This window comes from Pseudophryne corroboree, chromosome 3 (genome assembly GCF_028390025.1).
Source record: "Pseudophryne corroboree isolate aPseCor3 chromosome 3, aPseCor3.hap2, whole genome shotgun sequence".
NCBI classification, from domain to species: domain Eukaryota; kingdom Metazoa; phylum Chordata; class Amphibia; order Anura; family Myobatrachidae; genus Pseudophryne; species Pseudophryne corroboree.
Window position 1 is genome coordinate 235,462,150 of NC_086446.1, and position 23,505 is coordinate 235,485,654.

General features: G+C 48.8%; 1 protein-coding gene across 15 annotated transcripts in view; it reads left to right on the plus strand.

Annotated features, from left to right (window-relative positions):
- The window catches only part of ZMYND8 (zinc finger MYND-type containing 8), a 248,958-nt gene that overhangs the window by 138,023 nt on the left and 87,430 nt on the right, over positions 1-23,505 (plus strand). For all 15 annotated transcript variants that reach the window (XM_063958910.1, XM_063958912.1, XM_063958909.1 and 12 more), the window contains one exon: positions 9,258-9,345. In XM_063958910.1, coding sequence (XP_063814980.1) covers positions 9,258-9,345 — 88 coding nt within the window. The remainder of the gene's footprint in view (positions 1-9,257; positions 9,346-23,505) is intronic.

A 23,505-nucleotide genomic window follows, 5' to 3' on the forward strand; every position in this document is an offset into this window, starting at 1 on the left:
TCTGTGTAGTCTATTAAGGTACACAGACAGCGCTGGTAGTTTCATTAGTTCTACCTCAAAAAGCGCTGTGTGTGGGTTGGCTCCAATCTCTGTGTCTCTCTGTGGCATACTTGGGGGGGAAACTGTGTCTGACATTTCCCTGTGTATGTGGGTGTTTAATATATCACATAGCCATGTCTAAGGACTCTGTCATATGCTGCAGAAGATGTTTCCTCTCAGGAGGAATCCATTCCATGTACACAGGATTGTAATGCTTTGTCTCCGATCCCTATTGTTGAACCTGAGTGGTTAACTTCTATCAAAGGAATGATCTTTCAGATCTCTACTAGCGTAGCTAATACTGAGACTGAAACTCAGGTGTTAAAGAAGTCTATGGTAGTTTGGTCAGGCTCTGTCCCTATTCCTGCAATATTCCCCAGCATGTTCCCACAGAAACGTGCACATGCCCAAATTATGCAAGATGACACGGATACCGATTCTGATACTACAGACGGTGATGGGAATGTGCTGAGGGGGCGGCGTCCCTTGCAAAGGGGCTGCAGCTCATGATTGAGGCCATTAGAGATGTGTTAAACATTAATGACACCACACCTGAGCAGGTTGAGGAGGCTTACTTCACTGACCATAAGAAAGCCTCGCTAACCTTCCCTGCGTCTAAAGAATTAAACGCTTTAGTTGAAAAATCCTGTGAAAACCCGGAGATAAAATTCCAGATCCCAAAAAGAGTTCTGGTTGCTTTTCCCTTCCCTGAGGAAGATAGGAAAAAATGGGAAAACCCACCAATTGTTGACGCATCTGTCTCCAGACTGTCTAAAAGTTGGTTTTACCTGTCCCTGCTTCTACCGCGTTAAAAGAACCGGCTGATCGTAAGATTGACACTACACTCAAATCCATTTACACTGCTTCAGGAGTGGCGTTAAGGCCCACTATTGCCTGTGCATGGATTTCTAAAGCCATAGTAAAGTGGTCAGGCACATTACTAGAGGATTTGGATACAATTGATAGAAGTGACATTGAATTGTTTTTACGTAACATACAGGATTTTGCCGGGTTCATGGTGGAATCCATAAAGCACCTGGGTACCTGATTGCACGGATATCTTCCTTGTCAGTCTCAGCCCGCAGGGGACTCTGGCTACGCCAATGGTCTGCAGACGCAGAATCTAGGAGAAGTGTGGAGAACCTACCCTACACAGGTCAGGCTCTATTTGGGGAAGCGTTGGATGCGTGGATTTCCATTTCAACCGCGGTTAAATCACCTTTCCTTCCCTCTGCTACTCCTTCTACGAAGAAACCGTTTTCTTCAGCTGTGCAGCAGTCCTTTCGGACCGCTAAGACAAAAAAGCCCAAGCCTTCTACCACTTTCTTTAGAGGTGGTCGGGCAAAATCTAAAAAGCCTGCACCTGCAGGCTCCCAGGACCAGAGTCCTGCTTCAGGTTCCTCAAAATCCTCAGCATGATGGTGGACCTCAAAGCCTGGAGGACGGGCTTGTGGGTGCGAGACTCAGACTTTTCAGCCATGTCTGGGTGTCGTCCAGCCTGAATCCCTGGGTACAGGATATTGTGTCCCAGGGGTACAGACTGGAGTTTCAAGAACTCCCGCCTCACCGATTCTTCAAATCAGGCTTGCCAGCTTTGCTGACAGACAGGGCTATCCTACAGGAAGCCATCCTAAAATTGGAAAAAATCACAGGTCATTGTCCCAGTTCCACCTCATATTCAAAACAAGGGTTATTATTCAAACCTTTTCGTGGTACCGAAACCGGATGGTTCGGTCAGACCAATTTTGAACTTGAACACCTGAGGGTGTTCAAATTCAAAATGGAGTCTCTCAGAGCAGTGATTTCATGTCTGGAGGTGGGAGAGTTTCTGGTATCCCTGGATATCAAGGATGCGTACCTCCACATTCTGATTTGGCCGCCTCACCAGGCTTATCTCAGATTTGCACTGTTAGACAGTCACTATCAATTCCAGGCACTACCATTCGGCATCTCCACAGCACCAAGGGTGTTCACCAAGGTGATGGCAGAGATGATGGTTCTCCTTCGCAAACAGGGGATGAACATAATCCCATATCTGGGCGATCTGCTGATAAAGGCATCGTCCACGGATAGGTTGTTGCAGTCCATTGTTCTCACGACTCATCTGCTCAGGGAACACGGTTGGATTCTGAATCTTCCAAAATCACATTTGGAGCCGACCAGGAGGTTGTCTTTTCTAGGAATGATCCTCGACACAGAAGTGCAGAGGGTGTTTCTTCTGGAGGAGAAAGCGTTGGTGATACAAACAATGGTCCGGGATGTCCTGAAGCCAGCCCGGGTTTTGGTTCGTCAGTGTATTCGCCTTCTGGGGAAGATGGTGGCCTCTTACGAGGCTCTACAGTACGGAAAGTTTCATACCTCGGCCCTTCCAACTGGATCTCCTGGACAAGTGGTCGGGATCTCATCTACACATGCACCAGAGAAAACGTCTGTCGCCAAAAGCCAGGATTTCTCTCCTCTGGTGGCTACAACCATCTCACCTTCTGGAGGGCCGCAGGTTCGGGTTTCAGGACTGGATCCTTCTAACCACGGATGCAAGTCTCCGGGGCTGGGGCGCAGTCTCTCAGGGGGAAACCTACCAAGGAAGGTAGTCAAGCCTGGAATCCAGCCTACCAATAAACATTCTGGAACTAAGAGCCGTCTACAACGGTCTTCTCGAAGCGGCCCATCTTCTGCGAGATCGAGCCATTCAAGTGCAGTCAGACAATGTAACAACAGTGGCTTACATAAACCGACAGGGCAGAACGAAGAGCAGAGCTGCAATGTCAGAGGTAACAAGAATCATCCTCTGGGCAGAAAAACATGCGTTGGCGCTGTCAGCAATCTACATTCCGGGAGTAGACAACTGGGAAGCGGACTTCCTCAGCAGATACGATCTCCATCCAAGAGAGTGGGGACTCCATCTAGAGGTGTTCACGGAGGTAACATATCTTTGGGGTGTACCACAAATAGACATGATGGCCTCTCGTCCAGGGCCGGTGCAAGGTCTCTGTGTACCCTAGGCAAATCTTCATCCCAGCACCCCCTAACCTGCAAACCCCACCACCATGACCACCACCTACCGAAGGGTAAATGCCGGTGGGCTAGGGTGAATTGCATCATTAAACATATACAGAGAAAAGGGACAACACTAAAGTACTTTTAAAGTGATAAGGTATATCTTTACTAATATATAAAGTAAAAAAACAGTTGTGAATTTGTTCACAATCTACTTTCACTTAAAAAGTGCTATAGTACAGTCTATTCTTGATATACTGTATAATACTGTATATGGGGTATGGTGGGGATATTTAATTGGGGTTGGATACGGGATGCCACCAGTCAGAATACAGACAGCGGCATGCTGACCACTATAATACCAACATCTTGAATTAAATTAATTAACCTTACCCTTTACCCTAACATTCCCTCTCTGCAGCCTAACCCTAACCCTCCCCATCATGCTAGCATTCAGGATGTCAGTTGTCAGGATTCCGGCGTCATATATTTGTATGCTTATTTTGTTCCATCTGCCCATCTGTAAGTTCATTACAGACCCGCATACATAGACATCCTTCAGTTTTTTGCTAGATGAATTCAGTAGCGCCCTTCAGTGGCCGGCGCCCCTAGGCAGCCGCCTAAAGCTGCCTAATGGTAGAGCCGGCCCTGCTCTCGTCTCAACAAAAAGCTTCGGCGGTATTGTTCCAGGTCGAGGGACCTGCAAGCCGTGGCGGTGGACGCCCTAGTGGCTCCGTGGGTGTTCCAGTCGGTGTACATGTTTCCTCCACTTCCACTCATTCCAAGAGTTCTAAAACTCATAAGGAGAACAAGAGTTCAGGCGATCCTCATTGCTTCGGACTGGCCAAGAAGGGCTTGGTATGCGGATCTACTGCTAGAAGAGCCGAGGCCTCTTCCTCTTCGGGAGGACCTGCTGCAGCAGGGGCCGTTCGCTTATTAAGACTTACCGTGGCGTTTGACGGCATGGAGGTTGAACGCCAGATATTAGCTCAGAAGGGCATTCCGAACAAGGTTATTCCTACCCTGATACAGGCTAGGAAAGGAGTAACGTCTAAACATTACCATCGTAATTGGAAAAAATATGTATCTTGGTGTGAGTCCCAAGAATTTTCCTGTGGTGGAGTTTCAACTGGGACGGTTTCTCCTCTTCCTGCAAGCAGGTGTGGATATGGGCCTGAGGTTGGGATCCGAAAAGGTCCAGGTTTCGGCCAATATCCATTTTCTTCCAGAAACAGTTGGCTTCCCTCCCGGAGGCTCAGACCTTTTTGAAAGGGGTTCTGCACATCCAGCCTCCCTTTGTGCCACCTACGGCACCATGGGATCTTAACGTGGTGTTGCAGTTTCTCCAATCGGATTGGTTTGAGCCTCTACAGGAGGTTGAGGTCAAGCTTTTCACATGGAAGGCTGTCACTTTGTTGGCCTTAGCTTCTGCTAGACGTGTGTCGGAGTTGGGGGCTTTGTCATTTAAAAGCCCATACTTGATCTTCCATGAAGATAGAGCTGAGCTTCGGACACGTCAGCAATTCCTTCCGAAGGTTGTGTCGGCATTTCATATCAACCAACCTATTGTGGTGCCAGTTGCTTCTGACTCCTCAATTTCATCAATTTCATGTTGTAAGGGCTCTGAAAATCTATGTGAAGAGGTCTACTCGTCACAGAAAATTGGACTCTCTGTTTGTCCTGTATGATCCCAAGAAACTTGGGTGTCCTGCTTCTAAGCAGACTATCTCTCGCTGGATCAGGTTCACTATCCAGCATGCGTATTCTACGGCAGGATTGCCGTGTCCTACGTCTGTTAAGGCCCACTCTACTCGTAAGGTGGGTTCTTCCTGGGCGGCTGCCCCGGGTGTCTTGGCTTTACAGCTTTGCCAAGCTGCTACTTTGTCGGGGTCGAACATGTTTGCAAAGTTCTACAAGTTCGATACTTTGGCCACTGAGGACCTGGAGTTTGGTCAGTCAGTTCTGCAGGAGCCTCCGCGCTCTCCCTCCCGTTCTGGGAGCTTTGGTACATCCCCATGGTACTAATGTGGACTCCAGCATCCTCTAGTACGTAAGAGAAAATAGGATTTTAATTACCTACCAGTAAATCCTTTTCTCGTAGTCCATAGAGGATGCTGGGCGTCCGCCCAGCGCTTCGTGATCCTGCAGTGGTTACCTTGTTCAGTAATGCTTAGTTCTTGGTTTAGTACTGTTTTGTTACTTGGTTAAGTAATATTGTTCAGCTGTTGCTGATGTTTCAAACTGGTTAGCTTGGTTTGCCTTGTATGTGTGAGCTGGTGTAAATCTCGCCACTATCTGTGTAAAATCCTTCTCTCGAAGTTGTCCGTCTCCTTGGGCACAGTTTCTAGACTGAGTCTGGTAGGAGGGCATAGAGGGAAGAGCCAGACCACACTCTCAAACTCTTAAAGCGCCAGTGGCTCCTAGTGGACCCGTCTATACCCCATGGTACTAATGTGGATCCCCGCATCCTCTACGGACTACGAGAAAAGGATTTACCGGTAGGTAATTAAAATCCTATTTTCTTTTGCATATCATGTGCATTATTTTTGTCCACTAACTTGCACATGTGTTTTGCTTTCTCAGATATTAATATCTGTTCTAATAAATTTGCACATAATTACAAGATAACCATACTCTGTCAGTCAGTACAGATGGTGGGAAGGTTAATTTCCTGAGCAACCTGAATGAGCATACTTCGCCACTCCTGGGGTGTAGGGATTCATTCTCACCGTCAGTAACCGCCTGTTACTGGTCCTTCTCTAGTGTGATTACACTGTTGCAACACCTCCAGGCTGATGTCGCTAGTTCCCACTAACAATGGGCCAATGCTGCCATTTACAGTGGGATAAGTTTGGAGATATAAGCAAATGCAAGTAGCTTGAAGCGGGAAAATGTTTATTACAGTAGCACCAATATAATGGCTTTAAAATACAATTTTTCATTGTTTAAGGTACTAGGAATATCACAGCATGCAGATGTTTTTGGAAGTTCAGATGAATGATACACACTTTATAGCTCACAGAGCCATTCTTATATACAGTTCTGTCACAGAATGCAACAGAGGGTAATACCCCTTTCACACCGCACAAATAATCCCGCATCGACCTGGCATATTGCCGGTTCGACACGGGTCGGTGTGCGGTGTGAAAGGGCCATGGTTGAATTCCCGGGTCGCCCAACCCGGTAATTTAACCCGGGAATAAAGCAGTGTGACTGCCTGAACAGGTGGCAGCGTGAACGGGTTCCCGGGTTGATGCGACCTGGGACCCGTTCACTACATAGGGAGAGGCGGCGCGGAGATGAGCTCATCTCCCAGCGCCGTCTGCGCCCCCACTGCCGACTCTGCCCCCACCGCTGTGGCAACCAACCCGACCCGGCATATTGCCGGGTCCGGAAGCCTGCAATTAGGGTCCAATGCCGGATCCCACCCGGGAAGGACCCAATTTCCAATTTCCGGGTGGGATCCGGCATTGGCGATGTGAAAGGGGTATAAGCCAGCCCATGTCCTTTAAAGCAATCCGGCTGCATGCATGCACTGTCCTGTATTCAGCTGCAGATTTGTTCATAGCTAACATTGTTACTAGTGGACAGAGGGGAGTATTGAGGCTGTCTGGGGAGGAAGCTGGACCCTTGGTCACACCACACCCAGAGGCCTGGAAGTCTAGGAGAGAGAGCTGTTATGTCTACATCATCCCCTGACTAGAATACTTCCAAGAGATTTGCTCCAAGAACAGACTGCTCCCTTTGACTGAAAATGGACTCCAGAGGGTAGACGCCAAATTCTGGGTCAACAGTCTCCTATCGATACTGTAACCTTCAGTGTAATATGTAGCTTGCTGGAATATCTAGTGCTCCCTGTACTTTCTGAGCTGCTGGTAGTCCATCTGGCAGGTCACTTTGTGCAGCTGTTAGCAGGGCCACTTTAGGGGTCTGCGTCCACATCCAGGGGCTACAAAAGTAGCTACCGATCCCGGAATTGGGACTCCCTTCAGAAAACCACCAGCACAATGCTTCACTGCAGCCTGATATATAACTTTCCTGGCTATAGTGGAATTAGCACATTTAGTATAGATAAACTATTTACACTCCCCTAGAGCGGTGAACTGGGCGTTAACCTGTCCCTCACCAAAACAGTGTGGTCTGATAGTCCCAGCACATTGTTTTGCCACCACAGGCGGCAATTTTAAAACTTTTGGGAAGCGTGGGAGTTGGGCAGTGGTACAGGGACCCAACCACACATACCTTCTTTACAAATGGGGTGATTCAGAGATGGATGCTAATTGCATCGCTGCTATGTCTTTGGATGCAGCAGCAATGCTAAAATATCCTAATACCACAGAAGGCATCTGAGGGAAAAAGACGCCTACTGCCGGCTTCACATATCCGAGTGCTACGTCCAAAGATGCAGCATTGGATTCCCCTTGCGATGTTTGCAGCACCGGCCATCTGAGTAAGCCTAAGGCAGGACCCCTTTTGCACCTACACAGTCCATCCACAATCGTAGTTGTGCTCAAACCATTGGGTTTTCATACAACTATGAATTATACCCCAAGTTGCTTTAGAAATTAAATAAATTGGATAACTGTCATCAAGTTCTATATAGAAATAGTCACTAACCACAGAATGTTAAGATATACCGCTTTTCACTGTGTACGAATGCATCTATTTATCAACCTAGTGTGCCGGCCGTCAGTATACCGACAGAGGCAGTATGCGGGCAGCAGGGCAAGTGCAAAGAGGCCCGTTGTGGGATCGCCACGCTCTGTGGGTGTCATGGACATACATGAGTGGGAATAGCCCCTAAGCGCCGGGATTCCGGTTTTCAGCATTGTCGGCTGTTGGAATTCCGACGTTGGTATCCTGACCGCCGGGATCCAGACACCCGGCAAATTAGCTGCATCCCACACAGATATGTGCACAGTCCCTTCCTGGTTTGTCCCAGTGCTTATGTGTGGGATTACAGGCTCAGAAATAATAGTAAAACCTTGCTGCAGAGCCCTGCCTATTATAATTTCATGAACTCCCAGTTAATGTAAACTTCTAAATTACTGCCTGTTTGAGGCTCATTGTAATGGATTAGCAGGAAGCATGTATAACTTTTGTGTTGTCAGAGTGTTTAAATGCTTTCAGCATACAGGGCCTGATTCTGAGTCCCATTCAGCGGCGTCTATTGGCAGTCGCCCATCTACCACTGTTACAAACGCCTTCTCTTGTGTTCATCCATGCAGCAAATGTGCAAGGTCTAAGAGGCCCACTTTTAGTGCCCATACATGCAGTAATGTCGATTGGTGCATCTTTATATAGAAACATAGAATGTGGTGGAAGATAAGAACCACGTGGCCCATCTAGTCTGTATACACACAATACATGCTAGGGTTCATTTTTGTTGGGAGCCAATTAACCCGCCAGTATATTTTTAGATTGTGGGAGGATACCGGAGTATCTGGAGGAAATGCTCACAAGCATGGGGAGAGTATACAAACTCCACAGTTAGCGCCATGGTGGGAAATGAACCCACAACCTTGGTGCTGTGAGGCAGTAATGCTAACTATTACACCATCCATAAACTTACCTGCGTCTGTGAACGTCTGTGTCAGTCCTATAATCGCCCACTAAGCTGGCCATTGTTGCGTTCATTCCTAGCCATCTTCCAGTCAGCACCCAGGAACTCTGTGTAACACGTGTGCCATAGGAGTTTTCAGAAATTTTAGTGTATGCGCAGTTGTACAATATCGCAGAACTATGTGAACATTGGCATTGAATGCGACTCAGAATTGGACCCACAGTGTGTCTGAAAGGTGAGCAAGGCACAACATTGCAAATATAGGTTTTAGGTTAGTTTTAGACTAGAAGTATCTACATTGATGCATTCTAAAAAACAAAACAAACAAAAAACTGTGTACGCGGCCTCTGCTAGTTCTCTCCACTTGGTGAAGCCTATTTAAATGTCTTGTTCTAAGCCCTGATCCACAAGTTTCTCTTATAATTACATTCAAACTTCAAAACCCCACTGAATTGTACCCCTTCAGCTCACCATGGGTGAATGATGTTCTATAGGGCAGAAAGTTGGGAGTTTATTGTACACACATTACATAGTGCCTTGGTTTCTTTGTTATCTTGAGTTTACTCTCACTAACTATCCCATTATATTCATGAAAACTGTCACACATGGGGAAATGACTTTCAGAAGGCTTTAATTTTTAATTTTCTTATATTTCCAGAATGTTAAAAAGAAAATGTATGGTTGCACGGAAGCCTTTCTCGCAGACGCCAAATGGATTTTACATAACTGCATTATTTACAATGGTGGTAAGCTTGACCTGTGTTCCACATAAAGGATTTTTTTCTATGTCCCTGGAAATTCAGCAATAGTACAGTAATTGTGCTTTCTGCAGCGGGGTACACTGGTATTCCACAGGGAATAACATTGGGGTGTAGAGTTGGATCTTGATCCAAGGCACCAACAGGCTAAAGCTTTGACTGTTCCCAGGATACACTGCACCGCCTCCTCTATAGCCCCGCCTCCAGGCACTGGAACTCAGTTTGTAAGTTGTTGCCTGCAGTGCAGGTCTCTAACAGGTGGGGCTGCGCTAGGCAGCCCTGAAAAGAGCTTTTTTTAAGACATGCTATGCTGCGGCTCATCACCTCCCTCAGCGACGCTGCATACTCCCGCGGCCTGGTTCCCGGGTACTTGCAGTGGAGACACACCGGTTTTCAGGCACACCACTGCTGTCACTCTCCAGGATCGCTTGGCTGCACTAATGGGAGGAGATCAGAGGGTCCCCCAGCTGGGACCTGCCGGTAAATCGTGATATGGTCACGGTCCCAGGAGACGGACCGCGCAACTGGCATAGACAGTTTCGCACAGGGACCCCACTATATCCACCAGGGCAAGGAGCACAGGTCGGATTTATTAAAATCCATTTATAAAAGGCTCCACAGTACCCGTGGTGAAGTCCAGCAGAGGGGATAAGGCGCTGACCTGTAGCCCCTCCCCCAGCTCCGTGCGCCATATACTGCTGGTGTTCCTGCCCTGGAGCTGCATTTCTCTCTCCCTCACTCCTTGACTGAGATTTTGGTGCCATTACATAGCTGGGCTGATCTCCGGGACTTCTGGGCACTGTCTCCTCTGTAAATCCGCCTGTATCATCAGCGCTGTGCATTTACAGACACTTAAGTATTCTACATGCCATTTTAGACAGTGTTAGTTAAGAACAAGTGTACTGCTATCTGAATATTTAGTACAAGTATCAGTATCTACTGTGTATTGTTATATCTATACTCATACATAGTAATATGTAAATTACTAGTCAAGTGCAGTTTTATTGTTTATATGTAATAATTCCTGCATTGTACCTGTGACTGAGTGTGCCTGTAGCTGTGTGGATTCCTTTCCTGTGTATCGCACATTTTGCTATCACTATATTCTCTACCCTGGGAATCTAAGTGCGTCAGGGTCTCATATAATATATACTACTACACAAGGTATACTGTTTGTATTTCTTACTGTGTTTTTCAGTCACCCAACACCACTTAAATCCTCTGTTTGTGCTCTGTGTTTACTGTCACAAAACACAGGGGATTATTTGCTGGTTTTTGTGTTTGTCTGGCTATATTGTACTGTTACGCCCTAAGGCTTCATCCCATACAATGTCTGCTACACAGGGCGGGACATCAGCGGACACTCCTGCATCATGCAGTGCTGTCGTTATGGATTTACCAGTGGGGGAAGTGTTAGCTGCTGGTTCAGGCACTGGGTGTCATACATCTCCCAGTCTACCTGTGGCCAATCAGGACCCACCTTGGGTAGCTTTTGCAAATATGCTGATTACGCTTGTAACGCGTCTTACCATGCCATTACAGCCACATATTGTCCCTGTAGTCAATCCGCCATGGGCGGATACTGTGTCTACCCAGTTAAAGCAATTAAATCAGACTTTGGTTTAACAAAACCTCTGGGGCCAAGGGGTCATCTAAAAGGGCCATTTCTTCCTCACAATCCACTAATTTTTCAGATAATTCTTCCAATGAGGATGGGGAATATACTGATCCGTCAGACACTGATACAGTTGCTTCTGATGAGGAATCTACAACCCAGGTTGATGTTCCTGACCTTGTGGAGGCTATCAAGCTGATTCTCCAGATTGATGATGACATTGAGCCTCCTGTTACGTCTAAGAAACCGGATAAGTTTAAGCGTCAGAAGGTTCCTAAAGTAGTTCTACCACATTCTGACCTTTTAATTGACATACGTCAGGAATCCTGGTCATTTCCAGGAAAGAAGTTTTCCCTGTCTAAAAAGATGCTAGCTCGTTATCCTATCCCTGCGGAGTTGAGTAACAAGTGGGAAACTCCACTGCCGGTGGACTCTCATGTGGCCCGTCTTGTGGTGTCATCTACTCTGCCTGTCACCACTGTCACCTCACTGAAGGAACCAACAGATAAGCGTGTAGAGGGATGCCTGAAGTCTATTTACACTCTTACCAGTGCTGTACATAGACCCACTATGGCTGCCTCTTGGGCGGCAAAAGGAATTGAAGCATGGGTTCAGGCAATTGAGGATGAGCTACCTCAGGATTTTCCTGACACTGCCAGACAATATCTGTCGTATATTACCACAGCCTCTCACTATATTCAGGAGGCGGCCTCTGATGCAGGGATCATGGCGGCCAAGGCTTCTACTACGTCTATCCTGGCTCGCCCGATTCTGTGGTTGAGGTCCTAAAAAGTGGACCTGGACTCTTAGAAGACCTTCGAGGTGCTCCCTTTCAAGGGAGACATACTATTTGGGGTGGATCTGAACAAGATTGTGACTGACTTGGCGATGGCCAAGACTGCGTTTCTCCCAAGTACTAATCCTTCTGCTCAGGAGGCTAAGAGTACAACTTTTCATTCCTTTAGTAAAGCAAAAGGTCAGGCGTACTTCCAAAACCACTAAGCCCAAATCTAAACAATCCTGGGCCGCCCATCCGCCTGCTTTCAAACAAGACGAGCCTGCTGCATGATGGGGCGGGCCTCCCCCTGGGGGACCCCAGGATGGGAGGCTGACTTCTCCAGTTCGCCCAGGCCTGGTTAAAGACCACTTCAGACGCCTGGGTGCGGGAAGTTGTCTCTCACGGGTACGCAGTCTCTTTCAAGAGACGTCCCCCTCGACAGTTCTTTTCAACGGTTCTCCCCTCAGATCTGTTGAAAGTGCAAGCTCTACACCTGGTTGTACAATCCCTCCTGGAAACAGGAGTGGTAGTGCCGGTACCTCTGTCCCAGAGAGGCAGGGGATATTATTCGACTGAAACCAAATGGGTCTTTCCGGCCTATCCTCAACCTCAAATCATTGAACAAGTTTGTTAGTGTCCAAATTCCGCATGGTAACCCTGCGCTCTATTGTGCTGGCCATGGAACCCGAGGACTATATGGTATCCCTGGATATACAGGATGCTTACCTGCACATACCTATTGCCATTTCACATCAGCAATATCTGCGGTTTGCTATTGGAAACCTTCATTTTCAATTCCAGGCTCTGCCTTTTGGACTGGCCACGGCACCTCGGATTTTCACCAAGGTCATGGCCGTGATGACGGCTTTCCTCTGTCTACAGGAAATCTGGACCACTTGCTGATTCTGGCGAACTCCCAAGATATCCTTCTCCGTCAACTGGAGATGTCAGTCCAACTCCTACAAGCCCACGGGTGGCTCATCAGTTGGAAGAAGTCCTCGCTGGTCTCTGCTCGGAGCATGGTGCACCTGGGGGTGCTGCTGGACACACACAGCCAAAGACTGTTTCTGTCTCCGAAGAAGGTCCTGAAACTTCAGTACAAGATCAGATGCTTCCTCTCTCGCCAGAGAGTGTCCATACACTTGGTGATGCAAGTATTAGGCCTCATGGTGTCAGCTTTCGACATGGTAGAGTACACTCAATTTCATTCCCGCCCTCTGCAGAGGTTAATCCTTTCCAAATGGGACGGCCTGCCTCATCGGATCAGGTCTCAAATGATCTCCTTGACTCCGGAGGTTCGTCTGTCACTGAGCTGGTGGCTACAGGACCAGCAGTTGAGCAGGGACCGTCTCTTCTGGATCTCCAACTGGGTCCTCCTGACAACGGATGCCAGTCTGTGAGGTTGGGGTGCGGTGTTGGAGCAACACTATCTCCAGGGTCGGTGGACCAGGGAGGAATCTCTCCTCCTGATAAACATTCTGGAATTGCGTGCAGTGTTCAATGCGTTGACACTGGCCGTGCCTCTGTACTTGAACAGGCCTGTTCTGTACTAATCAGACAACGCCACCACGGGGCGTACATAAATCATCAAGGCGGCACTCGAAGCTGCATGGCAATGGGGGAAGTGTCAAAAATCCTACAATGGGCGGAAAGACATCTGCCAGACATGTCAGCAGTGTGCATTCCGGGAGTCCTCAACTGGGAAGCAGACTTTCTCAGTCATCAGGACATGCACGCCGGAGAGTGGAGTCTTCATCCCGAAGTCTTTCAACTACTAGTGAACAAGTGGGGCCTACCAGATGTAGACCTAATGGCATCTCGACACAATCACAAGGTTCCAGTCTTCGGAGCGAGGACAAGGGATCCTCAAGCAGTGTTCGTAGACGCACTGGCAATTCCATGTCACTCCTGCCCAGGGTAATATGGAAGTTCAAGCAAGAAAGAGGAATACTACTTCTAGTCGCTCCAGTGTGGCCCAGACGGCATTGGTTTTCAGACCTGCAGGGTCTATCGATCGAGCATCCTCTTCTACTTCCTCAGCGCCAAGACCTCCTCTTTCAGGGCCCTTGTGTCTACCCGGACCTGGCCAGACTGGTTTTGATGGCGTGGCTCTTGAAGCATCACTCCTGAGACCAAAAGGATTCTCTGAGGCGGTCATTCAAACTATGTTGAAAGTCTGTAAACCAGCTTCGGCTCGGATTTATTACAGGGTCTGGAATTTTTACTTCACATGGTGTGCTGCTAAGAATTATGATGCATATACTTTCAAAACTTCCAGACTTGGCTTTTCTACAACAAGGCCTAGACCTGGGCCTTCGTCTGGCCTCCCTCAAGGTTCATATCTCTGCCTTGTCGGTGTGGTTTTAGAAAAAAATTGTGTGTCTTCCTGACGTTCACACTTTCACTCAGGGTGTTCTACGGATTCAGCCTCCTTATGTCCCTCCTGTGGCTCCATGGGATCTGTCTGTCGTCTTAAATGCCCTGCAAGAGTCTCCATTTGAACCTCTTGAGTCTGTGGACCTTAAATGCCTTACGCTTAAGGTCGTGTTTCTGTTGTCTATTGCCTCTGCTAGGAGGGTGTCGGACCTAGGCGCTTTGTCCTATCATCCACCCTTTCTGATTTTTCACCGTGACCGGGCAGTTCTTTGAACTCACCCAGGTTATTTGCCTAAGGTGGTATCATCTTTTCACCTTAACCAGGAGATTGTGGTTCCAGCCTTCATCTCTTCTGGTTTGTCCTCCAAAGAGAGGTCTTTGGATGTGGTATGGGCTCTCCGTATTTATGTGGAAAGGAATGCCTCTATCAGGAGGTCAGATTCCCTTTCTCTAACGTCCTAGTGGATGCTGGGGACTCCGTAAGGACCATGGGGAATAGACGGGCTCCGCAGGAGACTGGGCACTCTAAGAAAGATTTAGTACTACTGGTGTGCACTGGCTCCTCCCTCTATGCCCCTCCTCCAGACCTCAGTTAGAATCTGTGCCCGGAAGGAGCTGGGTGCATTTTAGTGAGCTCTCCTGAGCTTGCTAATAAGAAAGTATTTTAGTTAGGTTTTTTATTTTCAGAGAGCTTCTGTTGGCAACAGACTCTCTGCTACGTGGGACTGAGGGGAGAGAAGCAAACCTCCTAACTGCGGCTAGGTTGCGCTTCTTAGGCTACTGGACACCATTAGCTCCAGAGGGATCGAACACAGGAACCTAACCTTGGTCGTCCGTTCCCGTAGCCGCGCCGCCGTCACCCTCACAGAGCCAGAAGACAGAAGCTGGCGGGTTGAAGCAAGAAGACGTCAAAATCGGCGGCAGAAGACTCCTGTCTTCATATGAGGTAGCGCACAGCACTGCAGCTGTGCGCCATTGCGCCCACACTAACCCACACACTCCGGTCACTGTAGGGTGCAGGGCGCAGGGGGGGCGCCCTGGGCAGCAATTGATTACCTCCTGGCAAAAAAGCAGCATATATACAGCTGGGCACTGTAATATGCATGAGCCCCGCCATTAATTTTACAAAAAATCGCGGGACAGAAGCCCGCCGCTGAGGGGGCGGGGCCTTCTTCCTCAGCACTCACCAGCGCCATTTTCTCTCCACAGCTCCGCTGAGAGGAAGCTCCCTAGGCTCTCCCCTGCAGACTCACGGTAGAAAGAGGGTAAAAAGAGAGGGGGGGGCACATAAATTTAGCGCATTAATCATATATACAGCAGCTACTGGGTAAACACTAAGTTACTGTGTGATTCCTGGGTCATATAGCGCTGGGGTGTGTGCTGGCATACTCTCTCTCTGTCTCTCCAAAAGGCCTTGTGGGGGTCCTGTCCTCATATAGAGCATCCCCTGTGTGTGTGGTGTGTCCGTACGCGTGTGTCGACATGTTTGACGAGGAGGGCTATGTGGAGGCAGAGCAGGTGCAGATGAATGACGTGTCTCCGCCGACGGCGCCGACACCTGATTGGATGGATATGTGGAAGGTGTTAAATGATAATGTAAACTCCTTGCATAAAAGGTTGGATAAAGCTGATGCCTTGGGACAGTCGGGGTCTCAGCCCATGCCTGATCCTACAGCGCAGAGGCCGTCAGGGTCTCAGAAGCGCCCACTATCCAAAATTGTTGACACAGATATCGACACGGATTCTGACTCCAGTGTCGATGACGATGATGCAAAATTGCAGCCTAAAATGGCTAAAGCCATCCGCTACATGATTATAGCAATGAAGGATGTATTGCACATATCAGAGGTAAACCCTTTCCCTGACAAGAGGGTTTATATGTATGGGGAGAAAAAGCAAGAGGTGACTTTTCCCCCTTCACATGAGTTAAATGAGTTATGTGAAAAAGCGTGGGATTCCCCCGATAGGAAAGTGCTGATTTCCAAAAGGTTACTTATGGCGTTCCCTTTCCCGCCAACGGACAGGATGCGCTGGGAATCCTCCCCTAGGGTAGATAAAGCTCTGACACGCTTATCTAAGAAGGTGGCCCTGCCGTCACAGGATACGGCCTCCCTAAAGGATCCTGCCGATAGGAAGCAGGAAAGTATCCTGAAGTCTGTTTATACACATTCAGGTACTCTACTGAGGCCGGCAATTGCGTCGGCCTGGATGTGTAGTGCTGTAGCAGCATGGACAGATAATCTGTCTGAGGAATTGGATACCTTAGACAAGGATACCATTTTACTGACCCTGGGGCATATAAAAGACGCTGTCCTATATATGAGGTATGCCCAGAGGGACATTTGCCTACTGGGCTCTAGAATAAATGCAATGTCAATTTTTGCCAGAAGGGTCCTGTGGACTCGGCAATGGACAGGTGATGCCGACTCCAAAAAGCACATGGAGGTTTTACCTTACAAGGGTGAGGAATTGTTTGGGGACGGTCTCTCGGACCTAGTTTCCACAGCTACGGCTGGGAAGTCAAATTTTTTGCCATATATTCCCTCACAGCCTAAGAAAGCACCGTATTACCAAATGCAGTCCTTTCGATCACAAAGAAGCAAGAAGGTCAGACGTGCATCCTTTCTTGCCAGAGGCAGGGGTAGAGGAAAGAAGCTGCACCATACAGCTAGTTCCCAGGAACAGAAGTCCTCCCCGGCTTCCACTAAATCCACCGCATGACGCTGGGGCTCCACAGGTGGAGCCAGGAGCGGTGGGGGCGCGTCTCCGAAATTTCAGTCACCAGTGGGTTCGCTCACAGGTGGATCCCTGGGCTATACAGATTGTGTCTCAGGGATACAAGCTGGAATTCGAAGTGATGCCCCCTCACCGTTACCTCAAATCGGCCCTGCCAGCTTCCCCCATGGAAAGGGAAGTAGTGTTAGCGGCAATTCACAAGTTATATCTCCAGCAGGTGGTGGTAAAGGTTCCCCTCCTTCAACAGGGAAGGGGATACTATTCCACAATGTTTGTGGTACCGAAACCGGACGGTTCGGTCAGACCCATATTGAATTTAAAGTCCCTGAACATTTATCTGAAAAGATTCAAGATCAAAATTGAATCACTCAGAGCGGTCATTGCAAGCCTGGAAGAGGGGGATTTTATGGTGTCTCAGGACATCAAGGATGCTTACTTGCATGTCCCCATTTATCCACCTCATCAGGAGTATCTCAGATTTGTGGTACAGGACTGTCATTACCAATTCCAGACGTTGCCGTTTGGTCTCTCCACGGCACCGAGAATATTTACCAAGGTAATGGCGGAAATGATGGTGATCATGAGAAAGCAAGGAGTCACAGTTATCCCATACTTGGACGATCTCCTCATAAAGGCGAGGTCCAGAGAGCAGTTGCTGATCAGCGTAGCACACTCTCAGGAAGTGTTGTAGCAGCATGGCTGGATTCTGAATATCCCAAAGTCGCAGCTGATTCCTACGACGCGTCTGCCCTTTCTGGGCATGATTCTGGACACAGACCAGAAGAAGGGTGCTCACCTTCTCGAGGGCCGCAGGTTCGGCATACAGGACTGGGTCCTGGTGACCACGGATGCGAGCCTCCGAGGATGGGGGGCAGTCACTCAGGGAAGAAACTTCCAAGGGTTGTGGTCAAGTCAGGAGGCTTGTCTGCACATAAATATCCTGGAACTAAGGGCCATATACAACGCCCTGAGTCAAGCGGAGCCTCTGCTTCGCAACCAACCGGTGCTGATTCAGTCAGACAACATCACCGCAGTGGCTCATGTAAACCGCCAGGGCGGCACAAGAACCAGAGTGGCGATGGCGGAAGCCACCAGGATTCTTCGTTGGGCGGAGAATCACGTGCAAGCACTGTCAGCAGTGTTCATTCCGGGAGTGGACAACTGGGAAGCAGACTTCCTCAGCAGGCACGACCTCCACCCGGGAGAGTGGGGACTTCATCACGAAGTCTTCACTCAGATTACAAATCGATGGGAACTGCCACAGGTGGACATGATGGCATCCCGTCTCAACAAAAAGCTACAAAGGTATTGCGCCAGGTCAAGAGACCCTCAGGCGATAGCTGTGGACGCACTAGTGACACCGTGGGTGTTCCAGTCGGTCTATGTGTTTCCTCCTCTTCCTCTCATACCCAAGGTGCTGAGAATCGTAAGAAAAAGAGGAGTGAGAACTATACTCATTGTTCCGGATTGGCCAAGAAGGACTTGGTACCCGGAACTGCAAGAAATGCTCACAGAGGACCCATGGCCTCTGCCTCTCAGACAGGACCTGTTGCAACAGGGGCCCTGCCTGTTCCAAGACTTACCGCGGCTGCGTTTGACGGCATGGCGGTTGAACGCAGGATCCTAGCGGAAAAAGGCATTCCGGATGAAGTTATTCCTACGCTGATAAAGGCTAGGAAGGACGTGACCGCAAAACACTATCACCGTATATGGCGATAATATGTTGCCTGGTGTGAGGCCAGGAAGGCCCCTAAAGAGGAATTCCAGCCGAGCCGGTTCCTGCACTTCCTACAGTCTGGAGTGACTATGGGCTTGAAGTTGGGGTCCATAAAGGTCCAGATTTCGGCCCTATCCATTTTCTTTCAAAAGGGACTGGCTTCTCTTCCTGAAGTTCAGACGTTTGTTAAGGGAGTGCTGCATATTCAGCCCCCTTTTGTGCCACCAGTGGCACCTTGGGATCTCAACGTGGTGTTGGGTTTCCTGAAATCCCACTGGTTTGAGCCACTTAAGCCCGTGGAGCTAAAGTATCTCACGTGGAAGGTGGTCATGCTATTGGCCTTAGCTTCGGCTAGGCGTGTGTCAGAATTGGCGGCTTTGTCATGTAAAAGCCCCTATCTGGTTTTCCATATGGACAGGGCAGAATTACGGACTCGTCCGCAATTTCTGCCGAAGGTGGTGTCCTCTTTTCATTTGAACCAACCTATTGTGGTACCTGGGGCTACCCGTGACTTGGAGGATTCCAAGTTGCTTGATGTAGTCAGGGCTTTGAAGATCTATGTAGCCAGGACGGCTGGAGTCAGGAAAACTGACTCGCTGTTTATCCTGTATGCATCCAACAAGCTGGGTGCTCCTGCTTCAAAGCAAACCATTGCTCGCTGGATCTGTAACACGATTCAGCAGGCTCATTCTGCAGCTGGATTGCCGCATCCAAAATCAGTGAAAGCCCATTCCACAAGGAAAGTGGGCTCTTCTTGGGCGGCTGCCCGAGGGGTCTCGGCATTACAGCTTTGCCGAGCAGCTACTTGGTCGGGTTCAAACACATTTGCTAAGTTCTACAAGTTTGATACCCTGGCTGAGGAGGACCTTGTGTTTGCCCATTCGGTGCTGCAGAGTCACACTCTCCCGCCCGTTTGGGAGCTTTGGTATAATCCCCATGGTCCTTACGGAGTCCCCAGCATCCACTAGGACGTTAGAGAAAATAAGATTTTACTCACTGGTAAATCTATTTCTCGTAGTCCGTAGTGGATGCTGGGCGCCCGTCCCAAGTGCGGACTTTCTGCAATACGTGTATATAGTTATTGCTTAATAAAGGGTTATGTTATGTTGGCATCCATTGTTTGATGCTCTGTTGTTGTTCATACTGTTGACTGGGTAAGTTTATCACAAGTTATACGTTGTGATTGGTGTGGCTGGTATGAGTCTTACCCTGGATTCCAAAATCCTTTCCTTGTAATGTCAGCTCTTCCGGGCACAGTGTCCTTAACTGAGGTCTGGAGGAGGGGCATAGAGGGAGGAGCCAGTGCACACCAGTAGTACTTAATCTTTCTTAGAGTGCTCAGTCTCCTGCGGAGCCCGTCTATTCCCCATGGTCCTTACGGAGTCCCCAGCATCCACTACGGACTACGAGAAATAGATTTACCGGTGAGTAAAATCTTATTTTTTGTACTTTTTGGTTTTCACAAACGTGGCTGGCCTGCGAATAAGCAAACCTTGGCCAGATGGATTAGAATGGAGATTGCAGAAGCCTGCTGCTATCAAAGCCCATTCTACTCTGTCTGTTGGACCTTCTTGGGCGGCCCGTCGTGGCGCGTCCGCAGAACAATTGTGCAAGGTGGCTACGTGGTCCTCAGTGAACATGTTCATCAGGTTCTTTGCCTTTGATACTTCTGCCTCCCAGGTTGCTTCCTTTGGACGCCAGGTTCTTGGACCCGCTACAGTGCATCCCCTCCCATGAGAAACTGCTTTAGGACATCCCCGATGTTATTCCCTGTGGAATACCAGTGTACCCTGCTGCAGAAAAGGAGATTTATGGTAGACTTACTATTGTTAAATCTCTTGCGAGGTACACTGGATTCCACAGGGCGCCCACCCTGACGCACTTGGCTTCTTTGGGTTTTTATGGCATTAGCCGCTAGTCCCTTGTCCCTTGTCGTGAGAATGTGGGTCTATGTGACTAACATCTACCGTCTCTCTTACCTGCTACTGCATTGAACTGGTTAACAAAACTGAGCTCCAGTGCCTGGAGGTGGGGCTATAGAGGAGGCGGTGCAGAGCATTCTGGGAACAGTCAAAGCTTTAGCCTGTTGGTGCCTCGGATCAAGATCCAACTCTACACCCCAATGTTATTCCCTGTGGAATCCAGTGTACCTCGCAGAAAGAGATTTAACAATGGTAAGTCTTACCATAAATCTCCTTTTACCAACTCACATTGTGGCTGTCAGTTACAGCGGCTGCAGTACAATCACTGACTTCTGGATGCTTCTGTAAGCCCTACACATTGATATTTAACTGAAGTAAACTATTCATTTTGATTACAGATGTGTCCGCATACTTCCAGCCTCAATATTCCATGCATTGCGAGATGCCTGACATGAGTGAGCCGCCAGGTCACACGCAACGCTGCTAATGGTGGGCGTCTTTGTTTGCCAAAAATGCATCTTATTCACAACACAATGTGGCAAGAACACATGGGGATACTGTGCTGATTAATTTGATTTCTCATAAGTCCTAGAGGATGCTGGGGTCACATCAAGAACCATGGGGTATAGATGGGATCTACAGGAGACATGGGCACTTTAAGACTTTCAAAGGGGTGTGAACTGGCTCCTCCCTCTATGCCCCTCCTCCAGACTCCAGTTTAGAATCTGTGTCCAGGCAGACTGGATGCACACTGAGGAGCTCTACTGAGTTTCTCTGAAAAGACTTTGTTAGGTTTTTTTATTTTCAGGGAGCACTGCTGGCAACAGTCACCCTGCTTCGTGGGACTTAGGGGAGAGAAGTCAAACCTACTACTGTGAGTTTCAAGGCTCTGCTTCTTTGGCTACAGGACACCATTAGCTCCTGAGGGTCTGATCGCTAGGTACGCCTAGATGCTCGTTCCCAGAGGCCGCCGTCACCCCCCTTGCAGAGCCAGAAGACAGGTGAGTAGAAGAAGTTCAGAAGACTTCAGTGACTGCTTTGAGGTAGCGCACCGCGGGCGTGCTGCTCGCCATGCTCCCACACTCAGAGGCAATACAGGGGGCGGGGGGGCACCCACCACATGAAGATACACTGGGCCTATAGGGGACAGACCCACAGTAATGCCTGTCAGAGAGACACGGAGGGAGATATTGCCAGCTCACACCCCAGCACCCAACCCCGGTCTGAAAACACTACAGAAAATGTCCCAGACCTGCAGCGTTTTTATAAATTATATATATATATATATATATATATATATAAAATAAGATTTTAAACCTACCGGTAAATCTATTTCTCTTAGTCCGTAGAGGATGCTGGGGACTCCGTAAGGACCATGGGGTATAGACGGGCTCCGCAGGAGACATGGGCACCTAAAAGAACTTTTCCTATGGGTGTGCACTGGCTCCTCCCTCTATGCCCCTCCTCCAGACCTCGGTTAGATTCTGTGCCCAGAGGCGAAGGGTACACTGCAGAGAGCTCTCCTGAGTTTTCTGTGGAAAAAGAATTTTGTTAGGTTTTTTATTTTCAGGGAGTCCTGTTGGCAACAGGCTCCCTACATCGTGTGACTGAGGGGAGAGAAGCAGATCTACTTAACTGATAGGCACTGCTTCTTAGGCTACTGGACACCATTAGCTCCAGAGGGAGTCGGAACACAGGTCTCACCCTGGGGTTCGTCCCGGAGCCGCGCCGCCGTCCTCCTCACAGATGCCGGAAGATAGAAGCCGGGTGAGTATGAGAATCAAGAAGACATCTCAGGCGGCAGAAGACTTCAGATCTTCATGAGGTAAGGCGCGCAGCGGTAAGCTGCGCGCCATTGCTCCCATACACAACACACAGACAGCACTGATGGTTGCAGGGCGCGGGGGGGGGGGGGCGCCCTGGGCAGCAATAAACCTCGTTTTTGGGCAATAAGGTGCTATTAGGCTGCGGAGGCAGCAAATAGATGATTTCCCGCCATTTTTGTGAAAATTGAAGAGGGACCGAAGCCCGCCGCTGGGGGGGGCGGAGCTTGATCCCTCAGCACTAATCAGCGCCATTTTCTCCACAGAGCTGCATGAGAAACGCTGGCTCCCCGGACTCTCCCCTGCTGAACGCTTCAGAGGTTGGAAAAAAGAAAGGGGGGGCACATTGGCACGCAGTGAGTGGGAAATTGTGTGTGTGTGTGTATATATATATATATATATATATATATATATATAATATAAAAGCGCTATCTGGTTTTTCCAGTGTCATTTGGGCGCTGGGTGTGTGCTGGCAACTCTCTCTCTGTCTCTCCTAAGGGCCTGGTTGGGTTTTGTCCCCTTATAGGTATATCCCTGTGTGTGTGGTGTCGGTACGTGCGTGTCGACATGTCTGAAGCGGAAGGCTTCTTCAAGGAAGAGGTAGAGCAGATGACTGGTGTGTCCCTGTCGGTAGTGCCGAATCAGGAATGGATGGACATGTGGCATATGTTGAATGCAAGTGTGACATCTTTACATAAGAGGCTAGATAAGGCTGAATTCGGGGAGGCGTCAGGGGGTCAATCCTCGGATTGGACCGACTCACAGGGCCCGTCGGGGTCTCAAAAGCGTCCCTTGGCAAAAATTGTGGACACAACTACTGACACGGACTCTGATTCCAGTGTCGACTATGATGAAGCTAAATTGCACCCTAAGGTGACAAAGGGCATTCAGTGTATGATTATAGCAATAAGAGATGTGTTGCATATTGCTGATGAACCCTCTCTGTTCCTGACACGAGGGTACACATGTTTAAGGGAAAGAAACAGATAATAAACTTTCCCCCATCTCATGAACTTAATGAGTTTTTTTTGAAAAAGCTTGGGAGACTCCGGATAAGAGACCGCAGATTCCCCAAAGAATTAATATGGCATACCCCTTCCCTACACAGGACAGGGTACGTTGGGAATCCTCTCCCACTGTGGATAAGGCTTTAACGCGCCTGTCAAAGAAAGTGGCGCTAC